This window comes from Mytilus californianus, unplaced genomic scaffold (genome assembly GCF_021869535.1).
Source record: "Mytilus californianus isolate M0D057914Y unplaced genomic scaffold, xbMytCali1.0.p SCAF_14, whole genome shotgun sequence".
Taxonomy (NCBI): Eukaryota; Metazoa; Mollusca; class Bivalvia; order Mytilida; family Mytilidae; genus Mytilus; species Mytilus californianus.
In genome coordinates this window covers 28,923,371-28,939,389 of record NW_026262626.1, presented here as the reverse complement: position 1 = coordinate 28,939,389, position 16,019 = coordinate 28,923,371, and the positions used below count along the sequence as shown (strand labels likewise).

Genomic DNA, 16,019 nt, shown 5'->3' with positions numbered 1-16,019 from the left:
TACACTAATAAGATATGATAGCTAGGCCTTCCATTAAAACTTTGTGTCTTGTATCTTTATGTTGCATATCTAGAGAATTTATATTAGAGAGGTGAAAGATACCAAAGGGACATTCATACTCATAGGTCGAAAATAAACTGAGAACGCCACGGCCTAAAAAGAAAAAGACAAACAGACAAACAATTGTACACAAAACACAACATAGAAAACTGAAGACTGAGCAACACGAACCCTACCAAAAACTGGGGTGATCTCAGGTGCTCCAGAAGGGAAGCAAATCCTGCTCCACATGCGACACCCGTCGCATTACTCCTATAAAATACGTTGATAAGCTATATCAAGTGGTTAGACACCACGCAATAGCAGATTGGTAGTTGACTCTTATCTAACCCTAAGGCTTTACCAAATTCTAGACCATCGGTCATGTAAAATTTTCTAACCCTGAAAATTGACCGAATGTGAAATTTTGATATTGAAACTTGTTTTTCATGACAAAGGATAGACGACACTGTTACCGGTATAAACAACACAAACATTGAAAAATTAAGAAGCACAAAGAACAACACTTATAATTTAAACAAGAGAAACACGAACCCCTTTAAAACAAAACTAGGGTAATCTCAGACCCTACTCCGCATGTGGCACCCGCCGTGTTGCTCATGTAAGTACAATGGTGACGGGATTGTAGTTACTACAATTGAAACATATTCGTCGTCATCTGTGAAACACATATTCCATAACGATCAACAAACCCGTGACGGCGTCCGTAAAATTTAATTTCACCACTTGAAACTCTTGATTTAATAGCTTCCTTGTGAGCAGCAATCCTCTATCAAGGAAATGATGATAGTAAATATAAGCCCTGGAATATCGTATCACATGGGAGATGTATACTCCGTATGCAGGCGCTGCCGGAATGTTGCTACATAGAAATGGAAAATTCACAATTTGGAAGCTAAAATCATCTCTTTCGTCGTAAAGTTTTGTTTTCAACCGACCCTCATTGTCAATTTCTAGATGTAAGTCAAAATATGAGGCAGGCTTAACTGTATCTGTTGTACCCTTTATCTAAAGTTCGATGGGATAGATGCGTTCAACATAATAAAATATTTTTTTTAATTATTTAATGAGAGAACATCATCTTTATAGCGGAAATTGAAGTTAAAGGATATTGCTAACTTTTGTTCTTTCTTCTTAAGAAGTTCCTGTATGAAGTCAGCCTCATATGAATAAAAGAACAAGTCTGCAAGAAGAAGAGCTCTGTTGGTTCCAATGGGAATGCCGTTTGTTTGTTGAAAAACACATCCTCCAATCGTTACAAATATGTTGTCAATCAAGAAATCAAGCATCTTGATAATGGCAGTTTCAGAGAATTTTTTGTTTGAATCAGAGTGACTTTTTACAAAGTACGATTTATCCCTCCCTAAGACAAGATACTTGTATCTACATTAGCCTTTTTTTTTTATGAAACAAAGCATATATATATTATCATGGTAAATAAGAAGTTATTGAACTAAATAAACTCATCATAGATAAAATGATTAAAATTTACGCCAGACGCGTGTTTGGTCAACAAAAAACTCACCAGTGACGCTCGAATCAAAAAAGTTAAAAAGGCCAAATAAAGTAGAAGAACATTGATGACCCAAAATTCCGAAATGTTTTGACAAATACAGCTAAGGTAATCTATTCCGGGGGTAGAAAAACCTTAGTACTTCGAAAAATATTTTGGAAACAGTTAATTTATAACTATGACCATATCAACGATAATTCATGTCAACACACAAGTTCTGACTACTTGGCTGGTAATACTAAAGGAGATACTCATCATTCCAGGGCACTCGCTCTAACAACTTGCATTGAGAGGGAGTTTCTGAAAGCTTTTTTTTTTAAATCGTCTATATATCCTCATTTGTGTTGTATCGTATTTGTCTTGTATACACATGTCGATTTTGATTACTACCTGATATCGAAATTTTACGTTTATCTTAAAATGTGTACTTAACTGACGTTTACTCGCCTAAATTGACTAAATGTTCGATATTCATAATAATATAACATCTAAATTTCAATACGACAGTTAAAATTTAAGAAGGAAAAAAACTTTCTTATATCAGAAACAGTTAAGGCCACATTTAAAAGAATGTCTGTTTCCCCTCCCCCAGGTCTACCCTTTGTAAACAGACCAGGAAGGCTGGTTATTTTTTTTATTTTTTTTTATAACTGTATGTCATAGCCTGGACCCGTGAATGGTTTGACTTGTCCAGTACAGGCCACTCATCAGTTGATTGTGCTCAATTTGAGTTTATTTATTTAGATTATCAATCCTTTTGTTTTCAAGCAAACTTTACAAAATTGGAAACGAATTATTTTCAGGAATAAAAATAATTTTGATTTTTTTGTGGAAAATAATTTTTTGACCAGTGGGCTTATTTTTGACCCGGGTGGGGGGAGGGGAAACACACATATTTTTTATTTTGGCCTAAGATGTTAAAAACTGTCCATGCAATCAACAAGTTGCTTCTTTGGAAACTAGAAGGAAAACGTTTTGATGTATAAGGATTTATTATTATTCTATTTCTACTTTAAGATCTGGTAACGAAAACATATTAATGGTTTATATATATCCATTAATATGTTTTCGTTAATAGATCTTAAAGTAGAAATAGAATATAGTAATGTGTTAGCAAATCAAAACTAACATTCTACAACGTGTTATTGAAACAGTGACAGAGCCCCGCTTGACAGACTCTCGAATGACCGAAACACGAGTCAAACGTACAGTTCTTTCCCCTCACTGTGACAAGGAAAACAACCCAGCTCATATCCGTATCATCATATTTTGACCTTATAGCAACTGCGAGTGATAATGATAAATAAGTTGAGGCTATGCATTTCACAAGAACGAAATAGACACTACGCAAAGATTACGCGTCTCATATCCGAAATTATATATATCTGCCCAAACTATATAATTTTTTTTTTCTTCAACTTAGAAACTATTTTGATTTTTCTAGAAGCATTTTAAAACAGTTCGTATGAAAGGTATATTAAAAAAAATTAAATACACGATGTTTTTTTTCAATTAAGAGGTATTTGACCTGCCAAAAAGTAAAGATAGGTGAAAACTTGGGTTCTTAATTTAAATGCTGTTATCTAATTTTCTTGTTGAGTAACATTCAAATTGACGATAACTTATATTATCCTACCGGCTTTACTATCAATCATCATGATTAAGAGTAAATATATATATGCTAAAAATTTCACATTTGTTTACATATACCCGGGAAGAAAATAACTATTGGGAATTCAGGTTTTCCTTATGACGTCAATATGATATATCACACCCAGCATATACCAAGTACAAGATTAATGGTTTATTATACGTTCTGTTTTATATTTCATATTTTACTTTATGTGCGCTGCCACCTGTACTTAAATTGTTCATAAAATAACAGTTTTCGAACATTATAGCACTACCTCATAGTCTTTACTTAAAACCTTCACTGTGCGTACCTCGCTATAATGACTTTCAGTTTTAAAATAACGCGACGCTGTATTTAATCCCGTTCTAATGGAACAAATACAGCTTCTTTCGTGGTAAATGTTCAACATGAATTCAGAAGATGAGGAAATAATGAAAAATCTTCATCAAGAATTCATGGATTCATTGGATGCCAAATTTCTTGTTGATTTCTTGTATAACCACAAAGTATTGGAAGTAGAGGATTGTGAAAGAATTAAAAGTATGGAACCGGTAAGTGAGAGAACCAGGAAACTGTTATTTCTTCTTCCGATGATTGTTCCGTCTTTAGAATTGTTTTACAACGCGCTTAATGAATGTGGATACGATTTTTTGGCAGCTAGGATAAAAGACAGAAAGTCGTGTATAGCTAGACAGCATAAGTGCAAACGTTTTGGAACACGAAGATTTCAACTTGTGAATTATCGTCATAAATTAAAAAGGTTAATTCATACTGGAAAACATTACCAGCTAAGAGAGAAAATCAACAAAATACAAAGAAGATGGGAAAAGGCAGTAGAAGCAAATTTTAAAGGTATGACAGAAAACACTATACGCGGTCTTGCAGATCGATATTTTTATGCTTTAGATACCGATTGCGAATTTAGACGAGTTATATTGGATAAAACATTAATAGAGTGTGACTTATTCCAGAGAATTCGTGACTTGTCTAACTATACGTCGGAAGTTAATGTACCCAACATGCTTTGCAGTGCCCGATATGGCTCGGCTGTCTTTATGGCCAACGAAAAAGATTTTGAAAAGGCACATGGCTATATCAAGGAGGCTAAACAGCGATTTGACTATATTAAATCTTGCCGAGAGACAGGAATAGTTTTGTATATCGAATATAACATGTTCAATATCATGTATTCTGAAACAATGAACTATTCCCAAAAGGAACACTTATTACTTTTAGGTCACGAAGCTATCAAACATTTTAAAAAAGAGAGAAAAACAAACCCAGAGGTGGCTGAAGATTTTTTTAGAATGTTTAACTTGAAACTTGCACACCTTTACCTAGGCATTGGACTATTTGGGAATTATTTGAAGTCGAATGTACCGAATAAAGACATTGAAGAAGGAAAACGTCTGCTTAAAACAATAAAAGACAACAACAAAATGTGGGGAAGAATGGAGGTTCGTTGGAAATGGTTTTATTATACCGCTTCGGCAAGAATTAAATATCTGGAACATTGTCCATTTGAAGCGTTAGAAAATACAAGACTCGCCTTAAGTGTTGCTGAAAATGGAAAAGGAAATAGTTTAAAGGAAATAAAAAGTTCAAAAGACACTATGAAGTGCTTAGAAAAATTAATAACAGATCAAATTTCTTGACCATAAAGGTGTTAATTGGAAATATAATTCAGCCGTTGCTATTTTAAAATCTAGACAAAATCATCGTTTACACAATTGAATAGTTTGTAGTAGATTGTATTTGTATGCACACAGGTAGTATTGTTTTATAAATGTTTAGCAAGTTTAAGCATAAACTGAATCATTACAGGACAGGAACAAAAAGACAGGCGAAATATACCAAAGGGACATTCAAACTTCAAAGTCCAAAACACACTGACCGCTATGGCAAAAAAAAAACGAAAAAGACAAACAACAGTATACAAAACACAACATAGAAAACTAAAGACTGACCAACAAGAACCCAACCAAAAACCGGGGTTGATCTCACGCGCTCCCGAAGGATAAGCTGATTCTGCTCCACATGCAACAAAACTGCAGACACAGCGAGTCATCAGCGGAATACTAATCACATAACGGAATACTTCACCTCTAAAACGACAGAATATAACCAATCACCCTTATCAGCGCATGTTTTCCTCGATAAGCTCACATATTAATTTTGTTAATTTTTTAACGATGGTAATGCAAAATGATTTTATATAGGTGGTGGAATTAAAGTACATCTAGAATGCTGATTTTTGAAATTTGTATGAGCTCAAAGTTGACCATCGTTATGACTATCTACCCTCTCAGCTTTATTTTATACTATTGAACAGTTACTTGATAATTCATCATGTACATGTATAAGTTAATTGTATATACTTATGGTGCTAGGGACCGTCTAAAACTCAGTAAGTTGTTTATTTTTTCTCTATGTTGAAGCCCTCGCTGTTATTTTGAGACGAAGAACGGCAATAAAACTTTCCTTTGCTTTTGGTTTGTTTATGTTTGTGAAGTGATTTTGTGACATGAATGTATATACAATATCCTGTATTGTCCATTAAAGTTAGGTTGCCCTCTCTCAGTCAAAGTTAATCTTCTGTTGTTCTTCTTATGTTTTTTTTCTCTGTTTTTATGAACATTACTGAACACTGATGTTGTTTAAACCACTTCTCCTAGAATCCTTATTCTTTTTTACTATCCATCCTTTTTTTAATATTGAAATTTCTGTCACGAATATCTTATTTCGCCATTATGCTATTCATTTTGGCATTGTTTCAATAACAGATCCTTTTCGAATTTGTGTCTAAAAAAATTTACTCTAACTTTAATTCGAGCTCTAGCTCCAACTATCATCCAAACTCAAAGTGTATCTCGAAATGCAATTCGAACTCTAACTGGATGTTCAATCGAAATCCGGCTAGGTTTCTAAGTCAAACTCAAAGCCGCATAATTCGATCTATTACTCGACCCCGATCTATAACACTAACCTAAACTCGAACTCAATGTTTCTCTCCATACTTTTAAAGTAGAGTTTTAAAAAAAATAGTTCTCTTGTTTAGTTTTCGAAGATAAAAGTTTTAAATATTGACCAATCAGAATCAATAATTCCTCCTTGCGGTCAAGTTTTTCGTCCGATCAGAAACAAATGGAAAACAATAGTTTGTAGAGGCACTTCTATATGTATATATCATTCCTGTCATTTCACCATGTAGTTTCAGAGCAATCTTATTGAAATAAAAATATTGTATCCAAGAATCGCTTACAAGGCCTTGGTAGCGTACTGTGTACATTGGGTCTGTATTTCAATCAAATTGATTTTAGAGTATGTGAAAATATTTTTTTGTCAAACGGTAACAAATATGAATCATTTGTCGAGTATACCTACTATAGTTTTATACCGTAGTCGTTCTTGTTGCCAAGTTTGATGACAATTGACCATGTAGTTCCAGAGAAAATTTGATTTGACATAGGGTTTTGCTGCGAACTATATGCTATAAGTTTCAAATGTTTGCCACCCGATCAATATTTCAATCATTTGAATTCGGAAAGGGTCCAATAATCAATCATGTATAGAGAAAAAAAAAGGTCTTTGTAGTTATTTGAAAATTGACCAATTAGAATTTAAAAAGATATACCTCTAACAGTCATTATTATGTCCGATCAAGACAACTGTACTGGTAAATGAGGATCGTGCATACATCAGTCATCAAGTGTTGTTATAATTTCAGAGATTTGCTGAAGCTGTACTTTCCCAGAGGATTCTAATGTGAACAACTAGTATGTCAAACCAATGTCACCATATTTGCTACCCGATCATCATAAAACGAGGTCATTTGCGGAAAAGGGGGGGGGGGGGGCGGGGTCCCTATCATCCAGCCTGTAAAGATCCAAATCATTTTCCTCGTTGTTTCAGAGAAATTATTTCCAAATTGTGTAATGAAAATATAACAATTGCCTCTGATGGCCACGCTTTTCGTCCGTAAAAAAATCCATATCGTTTACAGAAGACTGTTTAAATATTGTTCCTTCCAAATTGAAAAAGTGATGAACATGTTATTTTACATATGATTTGACCGGGAACTATGTGCCACCAATGTGCCACCAATGTCAACATGTTTGCCACCGATCAACATTAAATTAGAACTGTTCTCAGAGGGCCTCCAAATCAACAATTCTAACATAATAACAAAAATTAATGGACAGTAATTAAGAACATACCAAACCGCCTCGTCCGAAAAAAAAAACCAGACGTACAAACAAAAACAAACATTAACAAACAATATATAGTCCAGAAAATATTTTTGAAAATTGGATGATCAGAATAGAATATGCCTTTGGCGGCCATGCTTATTGTCCGATCGGAACCAAAGCAGTTTAATTGGTTCATAGAATATCGTCCATATATCATTTTTGCAATGTGTCGTTAAAATTTGTCAATTAGTTTTAGAGAAGGTTTCAATGAGAACTATGTATCACCATGTTTGCCATCCGATCAAAATTCAATGAAGAAAGTTTGTAAAGGGTATTCCCATTATCCTAAAAAAAAATGTATCAGTTTCCCTTGTAGTTCCAAAGAGGAGTTGTAAATTGTATCAATCGCAAACAAAAATTGTATATGGACAGTTTTGCGTCCATTCGGACCAAACGAAAATCGTTTGTAGATAGCCATCCAATTAAGATTCCTATCATGTCTAGTTTATTTCAAATTAGCTTTTTAGTTTTAGAGAAATAATTAATGGAAATGTGATTTCCTCAAGACTTTCAAAATCGTCAATCTTTTAAAGATTCAACGCATTTTCCTTTGTAGTTTTAGATAAGATTTATGAAAATTGGCTTATTGGAATGTTTTTTTTAAATTTGCCTGTAGTTTCAGATAAGAATATACAAATATGAAAACTTTTTTTAATTACGAACGATTAACGCCAAGTGTTGCAATCAGCTCAAACTGCTGTTCCAGCCAGGTGAACAAAAAGAATAAGAAAATTATATGAAAGCGAAAACACGATAGTCAAAAGAAAAGAATAACAAACAAACAAAAACACTACCTGGGCACATAAAGCTAAAAGAGTGGGCGAAGCAAATCCAACCAAAACCGGGTGGTGAACGTGAACGAGGGTGTTCTAGATCTAGAAGGGATAGATCGGCCACTACTGTCAAACCTTGTCGTTAAATGAGTTAACGAAGTAGTTATTTGTTCATTATGAAAAAAAAAAAGACAAATAACAGATCCATTGAAGTTCGGTATAAAACATTTTGACATCAAATAAATTGTGCAATAATAAGGGTCTACGTTTCTACTTTCACTAGGACAATGTCAAGAAATCGGAAAAAAGTTTTTTTTCTATTAAATAAGAAACATTTATTTGGAAAGTTTATTATTTCATGCTTATTTGCCTAGATATTAATGGCATCTTGTCGAAACCTATGATTTACTCGAGAACCTTACTGACATAGTGTATACAGAGAGAAAAGACAAATTAATGAGATAGCAACCCAACGACGCAATGTATTAACGCACACCCAGTAGTCAGAACATTAGAGCTGTGCTGTAAGGTTTAAATGATACAGTTTGACCGTAAAAATCCAGGCTATAAATTATGCCACTGCTAATAAACTAAGGTTGTATCTCCTCATGCAAAGTTGGTCTAAGACAGTTTCGGCTTTCTATCTTAGTCTGTTTTTTGCGCTTACTGTGTGACGTTTTATACGTTCAGCTTTCAAAACTTTTGATCTCGTGCGTATAGGATAAGGCTTTAGCCAGAAACACGTGTTGTGCGCACGGATATCACAACTTTCTTATATGATTTGCATATATACAAATGCTTGAATGTGATTTGTCCATATAATTTCCTTCCTTCGTTTACACATCCATACACCATGTTTCACTACTTTCGCCTATGTAAACTTTGTCGATTTGCATCGGCCCAATTTACAAAATAATAAGCTTTAAAAAAGTGATTAATTCTATAATGCATATTTTATCTACAGGATAAGATTAACTTAGGAAACAGACACTAATACTGAATACCACTAAATAATGATAGGTTTTGGAACACATAAAATGGACCTTTTATGCCTAAATGACTTTTAAGAATTTACCATAGATATTAAGTAGAATAAAATGTAACTATTTCATGTAATGCCATTTTTTATTTAAAGATTAAAACATATAACAGCCAAATTTCATTCGAGTCCATGTCTTCAAATGCCTACAAAATAAAATGCACGCAATGAAAACAATTTTTAGCATTCGAGCAAGGACACACTTCAAAATGCCCATTTGATATTTCTATTAACTTACAACTCTAAGTCTTAACATTGAAGTTCTTTAAGAGGAAATGAGATTTCTGAAAGTTCGATTGAAAAATAGCGTTGCAAACGATATTTCATAATTTTGTTTATAAAGTACTAACAAAATATGAGAATGTGCTTTAAAATTATATCACACATAAATTACCTTCTGAGATCAGCAACTGTTCAACAGCTGATTTTGCTGTATCTAATGAAGATCTATTGTTTTCCATAGCAGATCTAAATTTTTCCAATGCATTTCCTGAAAAATGAGGATAAACAAGAATCAGATTCAATTACCTTTCTAAAGCTAACACAAAAAATATTAAATAAAAAAGTAACAGACCATAAGGTTGAGAATTAGATGACTATCATGTCTTGTATCGAAAATGAATATTTTTTCTGGAAACCTTTTAACGATTTGGGCTGATAAAATAAAAATAAATATACCTATATAATCTCTTAAATTATCAAGTTCGCTTGCTATCTGTGGTGCTTCAATGCTGGCTACTAAAACACTTTCTGGTGTATTATTGTGTGGTTTGGACTGTTCCAACCAATCTCCTTTGAACGATGTGAACTGGGACTGAATCTTTTCCAGTTCAGTAGTGTGGTTTTCAATTTCCGTGACCAATTTATTTATATTCCTGTTAAGTTTCCTCAATGGCATCTCAATACATGAATTCTTGCTTCGGCAGTCTGAAAACAGAGTATCTTAATAAAACATTTAATCGTCTGACTATATTAACTAATCTTATGATTGTAAAACGAGGGAGAGAGAAACAAAGTTTTGGATGAAATATACTATATGAATATACTGTACTGTAATTGTCAAAAAGACAACAACATAACATCTCAATGAGAACAGGAATGTCTATGTAAAAAATACGGTCTTCTACGATAGAGTCATTATCACATTATTATCATACTGAGTCTAGACAATGTATGATGTAATCATAGATCTGTTAGTAATAAGAAATAATTGGCATAATACATTCATATATTTAAAAAACAAAGATAGCTTAAAGATAAAATACATACCCTCGAGAAAGGGGGACAATCTGCTCACAAGTAAATCGTGGTGTACTGACGTTCTCCTCAGCAGTTCAATTTCTGCAAAAATATATAGTTGTTATCAAAATGACTTAGATAGGCATTAAAGAACAGAATTGCTATTTCAGTGTCTCGTCATAATTAAGCTGGTAAGCAAAGAACTTTTATGGAATAGACTGAGTTAATTAGATAAGAAAATTTAAGACAACTGAGAGCTATACTTCTTTTGTAAATCTGCAAACAAAAGCCCGCAGATTGTGTATTATGGGAGTGGAAATACTGACATTGACCAATTCATAGGGGCGTATCAGCCCTAAAATCGACAAAAAATATTTACGGCATGTAACCAGCCAAAAATTTGTTAGGATCACTTGATTGAAAATGCTAACTCTTATTCAATTATAAGATTTATAATTAACTCAATGTATAAACCTACGTTTCTTCAATCTTCTATTGAATCTGTATCGTTCTAATACAATAGAAGAAACAACAAAACATAAAAACACCAGGATCACATCTAACCAGTTAACGCCAATCTGAAAAGAAATTATTATTTTATTCTTTTGGAATTTGTCAAAAATGCAATGGTTTACTTTTATAAATTGTAACTTGGATGGAGAGTTGTCTCATTGGCACTCATACCACATCTTCCTATATCTATATATATGTGTGTGTTTGTGTCTATAAGTTTTTGAAAATTTAGAAACACCGTTAGGTGTAACAGAATTTCAAATTTTAAAAAATCACGTTTCCAGAATAACCGGACAACCATGTAAACAAGGTTTCACTTATAAGATCAAATGAAACATAAGCTGACTTCCTCACTTTTTTCGTTGAAACTTATTTTATTTTTGGCTTACGCAATGCATAGCAAGTTATTAATCCAATTGTATTCTAAACACAACTTGTTTTTACAACAACAAAAATATGAAAGTTTATCCCTATGATATTCGTGCAAAAAAACCCAACGGAAATGATTTAATATTCATACAATTTTCTTTTCAGCACAGTTATTTTCATATGCAAACATTTCCAGATAGTCTCTAAATGTCATTCAACACATTTTATATTCGTTATCATGCATTTATTCATCATATATCTATTAGTTTAGAGATTACGTCTTTACAACTAAGTTTTTCGAGGCATGCTATCCTTTTTTTACTCGAAACTAGTTTCCTTACCTCATTTTTCAAACCATTTGTCCGATCATTTACTGAGACAAAGCTGTCTGGTTGTATCCTCAGTCTGAAACCAAAAGACTGTCAATTAGGACTTACTTTGCTATTTTGTTATTGGATGTTTGATAAGAAATAGTATATATCCTTTTCACAGAACATTCAAAACATGTCTTGCAAATCAAATAATTAAGTTATATTATCTTCTCTTCAAACAGTCGCACACTTACATGTTTGCTGCACCTTGTATGTACCAGATTTCCTTGAAATCCATCAGACGGACAAGAAAGGACATAATCTATAGAAAACTGAATAGCTATGTAATAGTTGATAGGTCAAATATTTACCTTGAACTGGTATTTCTATTGCTAACTGCCACCTGTATCAGAAAACACATTAAAATCAGGAAGTGTTTCATCATTTATCATTCGTGGTATCGCTCTAACAGACATAGAAATAGAATGGTTGCTGCTAGGGACGTTGGCGTCACAATAACAGACGCCAGCTAATAATACAACGTTGTCCAATGAAACCACAACGGCATCATTGCATTTCGGTACGTTTCAACTATTATTTCATCAGTATCATTAAATAACTTGCTTAATTAAAGTTTTTTGTTTGTGTGTTTTTAAGGGGAAGCGTGCAGAACAGGTTGTTTTTATAATCAAGAACCTGTGGTTTGAAAGTTCTGGTTTGATTTTCTCTAAAATAATATATAGATATAAATCACGAAGCTACCGTCATCAAGGTTTCCGATTTGTTAAGAAGCAAAAGCATCTGATATGTGGTTTCGGCTATGCGACTATTGCATTTATTTCCCCCCTTGAATGAAAGCCGATTTAATCACACGCCTACTCAGACGTGCAGCAACAGATATTACAGTGCAAGAATGCACAATTCCTATTTCAGTCGTCTTAGTACTTGGGCGGGTTTTCAGTGACTACGAGTGTTCTTCTATACAATATAAGCTAGTATTATCTTACTTGCACCTGTTTTGTCGTCTAGAGGTATGTGCTTTTTTAGAACAAATGTACCGTTTAACCGCCTCGGTGATCTCATGGTTTTGCGCTCGCCTCTAGTGCGGAAGGTCAAGTGTTCGATTCTCGACTGAGTCAAACCAAGGACTTGAAAATTGGTATTGATTGCTTCTCCTGCTAAGTGAGCATATCAGAAGAGAATATGTTAATGTGATGTTAACATGAGTCCTGTATAGTAACATATCTTCCTATTGCCGTTTTAATTAGCACGTTAACAATTCGACTCAGTGTGTAGGTTTATAAGTACAAAGAAGGCTCATATTAACACCACGTTAGCATGTTCTCTTCTGATATGCATGAAATATCTGACACTGGACGTTAAACACCAATCCATCCATCTATTTACCCTTTTTATTCATCTGATGGAGATAAAATGAGAAGGATTGAGTACTAAAACGTCTAGTTTAATCGAAACATTTGTTCATGTACCGCGGTCTCAAGCAATAAGTATCATGACTACCGTTGTTTAGATATAGTTAGCATTTTTATCCTTTATATTGATTTGGCTAGTGTTCGTGACTTTTCTAGTATATGACGTAGACACTTTTGAAGACTGCATATTTTAAATCTCTAGATGTCGAAATGGTTTGATTAGATGGAATTGACAGGATTCTGAATAAAATGTTAATAAAAATATAAAGATGTGCTCATACCGTTCTTAGAGGAAATGTTCAACAGGGTGTTTATTATTATCTGGTTACTTTCCGACAACACAGAGAGTCATGATACTTGTTCCCGTAAACTATCGCTGGGGGGGGGGGGGGTCTTCATTAACTGTAATTCAGAAAATACTCTTCAGCAAGAATTGTTTGTGTTGCTGTATTGTGTACAGTATGTAGACTGAATTTTATGGTTGAAATTGTCAAAAATTAGTATCACAGGGAAACTTTTATCATTACTTAAATCAGAGACATATAATACATATAATGTATTATATATCTCTGCTTAAACATATGTATGCAAATGCGAAATCATGTGTACGGATTGATGGTTTTTGTTCAGGGCAGTTCACTAGTAGAGTTGGCTTAACCAAGGCGAAGAACTCTTTGCAATACTTTTTTCGTTGTTTGTGAACGATTTTGAAATGATGGAATTTCTAAGTAACGGTAATGCACCCTGTGAAGTACAGGAATTGTCTTTATTTTTACTTATGTATGCCAATAAAACGATTGTGTTTTCTGATTCGGTAAAAGGTTTACAAAATATGTTAGACACACTTTTATTGTACATTCATCAATGGGGTTTAACTGTAAAAAAAAACAATGCCAAAACAAAAATTATGGTTTTTAAAAATGGTAGTAATGCAGTGAAACATTGGGGTTTCATAAAGCTCCGAATATTGAAAAGGTTTAGTTAGATTTTTGCAAAAGTCATTTGGGGTGTAAAACAGTGTACCACGAATGCAATTGTGTATTGTGAGCTTGGTAGATATCCTTTGATATATCTTAGATTGTATAATATTATAAAGTACTGGTTTAAACTTTTCAACAAATAATTGTGATCAAGGACAGGTACGGAATCAATGTAATGACATAATTAGTTGGATTCATTAGCTGAAGTATTTATTGTTTAATTTGGGTCTGAACGATTTCTGGTATAACCAATGCTTAATATAGGTCATTATTCTTCTCTGATGTATTCATTTATCAGTTCTATATCATGTATTAATTTATCATTTATTGTATTTGCATATCTGATCATATATATACTTTATACATATACATTTGTATATAATTTTGTTGATGAACTAAAGTATGAAAAGAATTGAATCGATTAGGAATTGTGCTCACTGCTTGCTCACTCATTGACGTGGATTTCGACTGGAACTATTTAACGTTAGTATAATAGTCCCAGATCTCGATCTCTATTCTTTATTTAAAAATTCAATGCCCAGTGTAGTACTAGTGTCATGCTGTTCTCTACGCGTCAAATATCTCTTACAAAAACTATATATATCTGGGTGGTCCATATGTGGCCTGTTGATAGGTAAAATGTATGTCCCTATCAAATATGTCCTCATTTACCAGTGGCAGTCCAAATTTCATCGATCTACATCCCCTGCAGATCCCATCCATTGTATTTAAAAATGTTTATTTGTTTTCGTCTTCAAGTTGGCATGAAATATTCATACCACTGGATGTTAAGAAAGCAACAATCAATATATTTATTTAAATGTTAAATTATTTTTTCTAGCCATGATTATATTCGTAATTAACAATTCCACTTTGAAGCAATATTTAGAATCATTCAAAAAAATATTAGAACTTATAAGGCTTGGGTATAAATGACCCAATTGTTGTACTTTAGTGTTGGCTTGGGTATAAATGTCCCGATTGTTATACTTTGTGTTGGCTTCGGTATATTCCGATATTTGTACTTTAGTGTTGGCTTGGATATAAATGTCCCGATTATTGTACTTTAGTGTTGGCTTGGGTATAAATGTCCCAATTGTTGTACTTTGTGATGGCTTAGGTATAAACATCCCGATTGTTGTACTTTGTGTTGGCTTAGGTATAAACGTCCCGATTGTTGTACTTTGTGTTGGCTTAGGTATAAACGTCCAGATTGTTGTACTTTGTGTTGGCTTAGGTATAAACGTCCAGATTGTTGTACTTTGTGTTGGCTTAGGTATAAACGTCCCGATTGTTGTACTTTGTGTTGGCTTAGGTATAAACGTCCCGATTGTTGTACTTTGTGTTGGCTTAGGTATAAACGTCCCGATTGTTGTACTTTGTGTTGGCTTAGGTATAAACGTCCCGATTGTTGTACTTTGTGTTGGCTTAGGTATAAACGTCCCGATTGTTGTACTTTGTGTTGGCTTAGGTATAAATGTCCCGATTGTTGTACTTTGTGTTGGCTTAGGTATAAACGTCCCGATTGTTGTACTTTGTGTTGGCTTAGGTATAAATGTCCCGATTGTTGTACTTTGTGTTGGCTTGGGTATAAATGTCCCGATTGTTATACTTTAGTGTTGGCTTGGGTATAAATGTCCCGAATGTTGTACTTTGTGTTGGCTTGGATATAAATGTCCCTATTGTTGTACTTTGTGTTGGCTTGGGTATGAATGTCCCTATTGTTAGACTTTGTGTGATGGCTTGGGTATAAATGTCCCGATTGTTATACTTTGTGTTGGCTTGGGCAAAATGTCCCAATTGTTGTACTTTGTGTTGGCTTGGGTATGAATGTCCCGATTGTTAAACTTTGTGTGATGGCTTGGGTATAAATGTCCCGATTGTTGTACTTAAGTATTGGCTTTGG

The 16,019-nt window shown here is 33.6% G+C and overlaps 2 protein-coding genes and 1 long non-coding RNA gene across 3 annotated transcripts in view; 2 read left to right on the top strand and 1 right to left on the bottom strand.

Moving 5' to 3' along the window:
• LOC127724703 (E3 ubiquitin-protein ligase parkin-like) overlaps nt 1–16,019 on the top strand; it is a 558,693-nt gene that overhangs the window by 463,561 nt on the left and 79,113 nt on the right. The window lies entirely within an intron of this gene.
• On the top strand, nt 3,435–5,003 carry LOC127724702 (uncharacterized). The gene has a single exon (XM_052231774.1). The coding sequence runs from the start codon at nt 3,605–3,607 to the stop codon at nt 4,859–4,861; it is 1,257 nt and encodes a 418-aa protein (XP_052087734.1). The 5' UTR covers nt 3,435–3,604; the 3' UTR covers nt 4,862–5,003.
• LOC127724821 (uncharacterized) lies at nt 9,662–11,079 on the bottom strand. Its single transcript, XR_007992733.1, has 4 exons — nt 10,986–11,079; nt 10,538–10,609; nt 9,947–10,195; nt 9,662–9,758 (listed from the first exon to the last, which is right to left on the bottom strand). It is a non-coding gene; the product is annotated as an uncharacterized LOC127724821 (long non-coding RNA).

Bases quoted from the DNA above. Each gene is read 5' to 3' on its own strand.
- LOC127724702 (XM_052231774.1), top strand. From the start codon at position 3,605: ATGTTCAACATGAATTCAGAAGATGAGGAAATAATGAAAAATCTTCAT.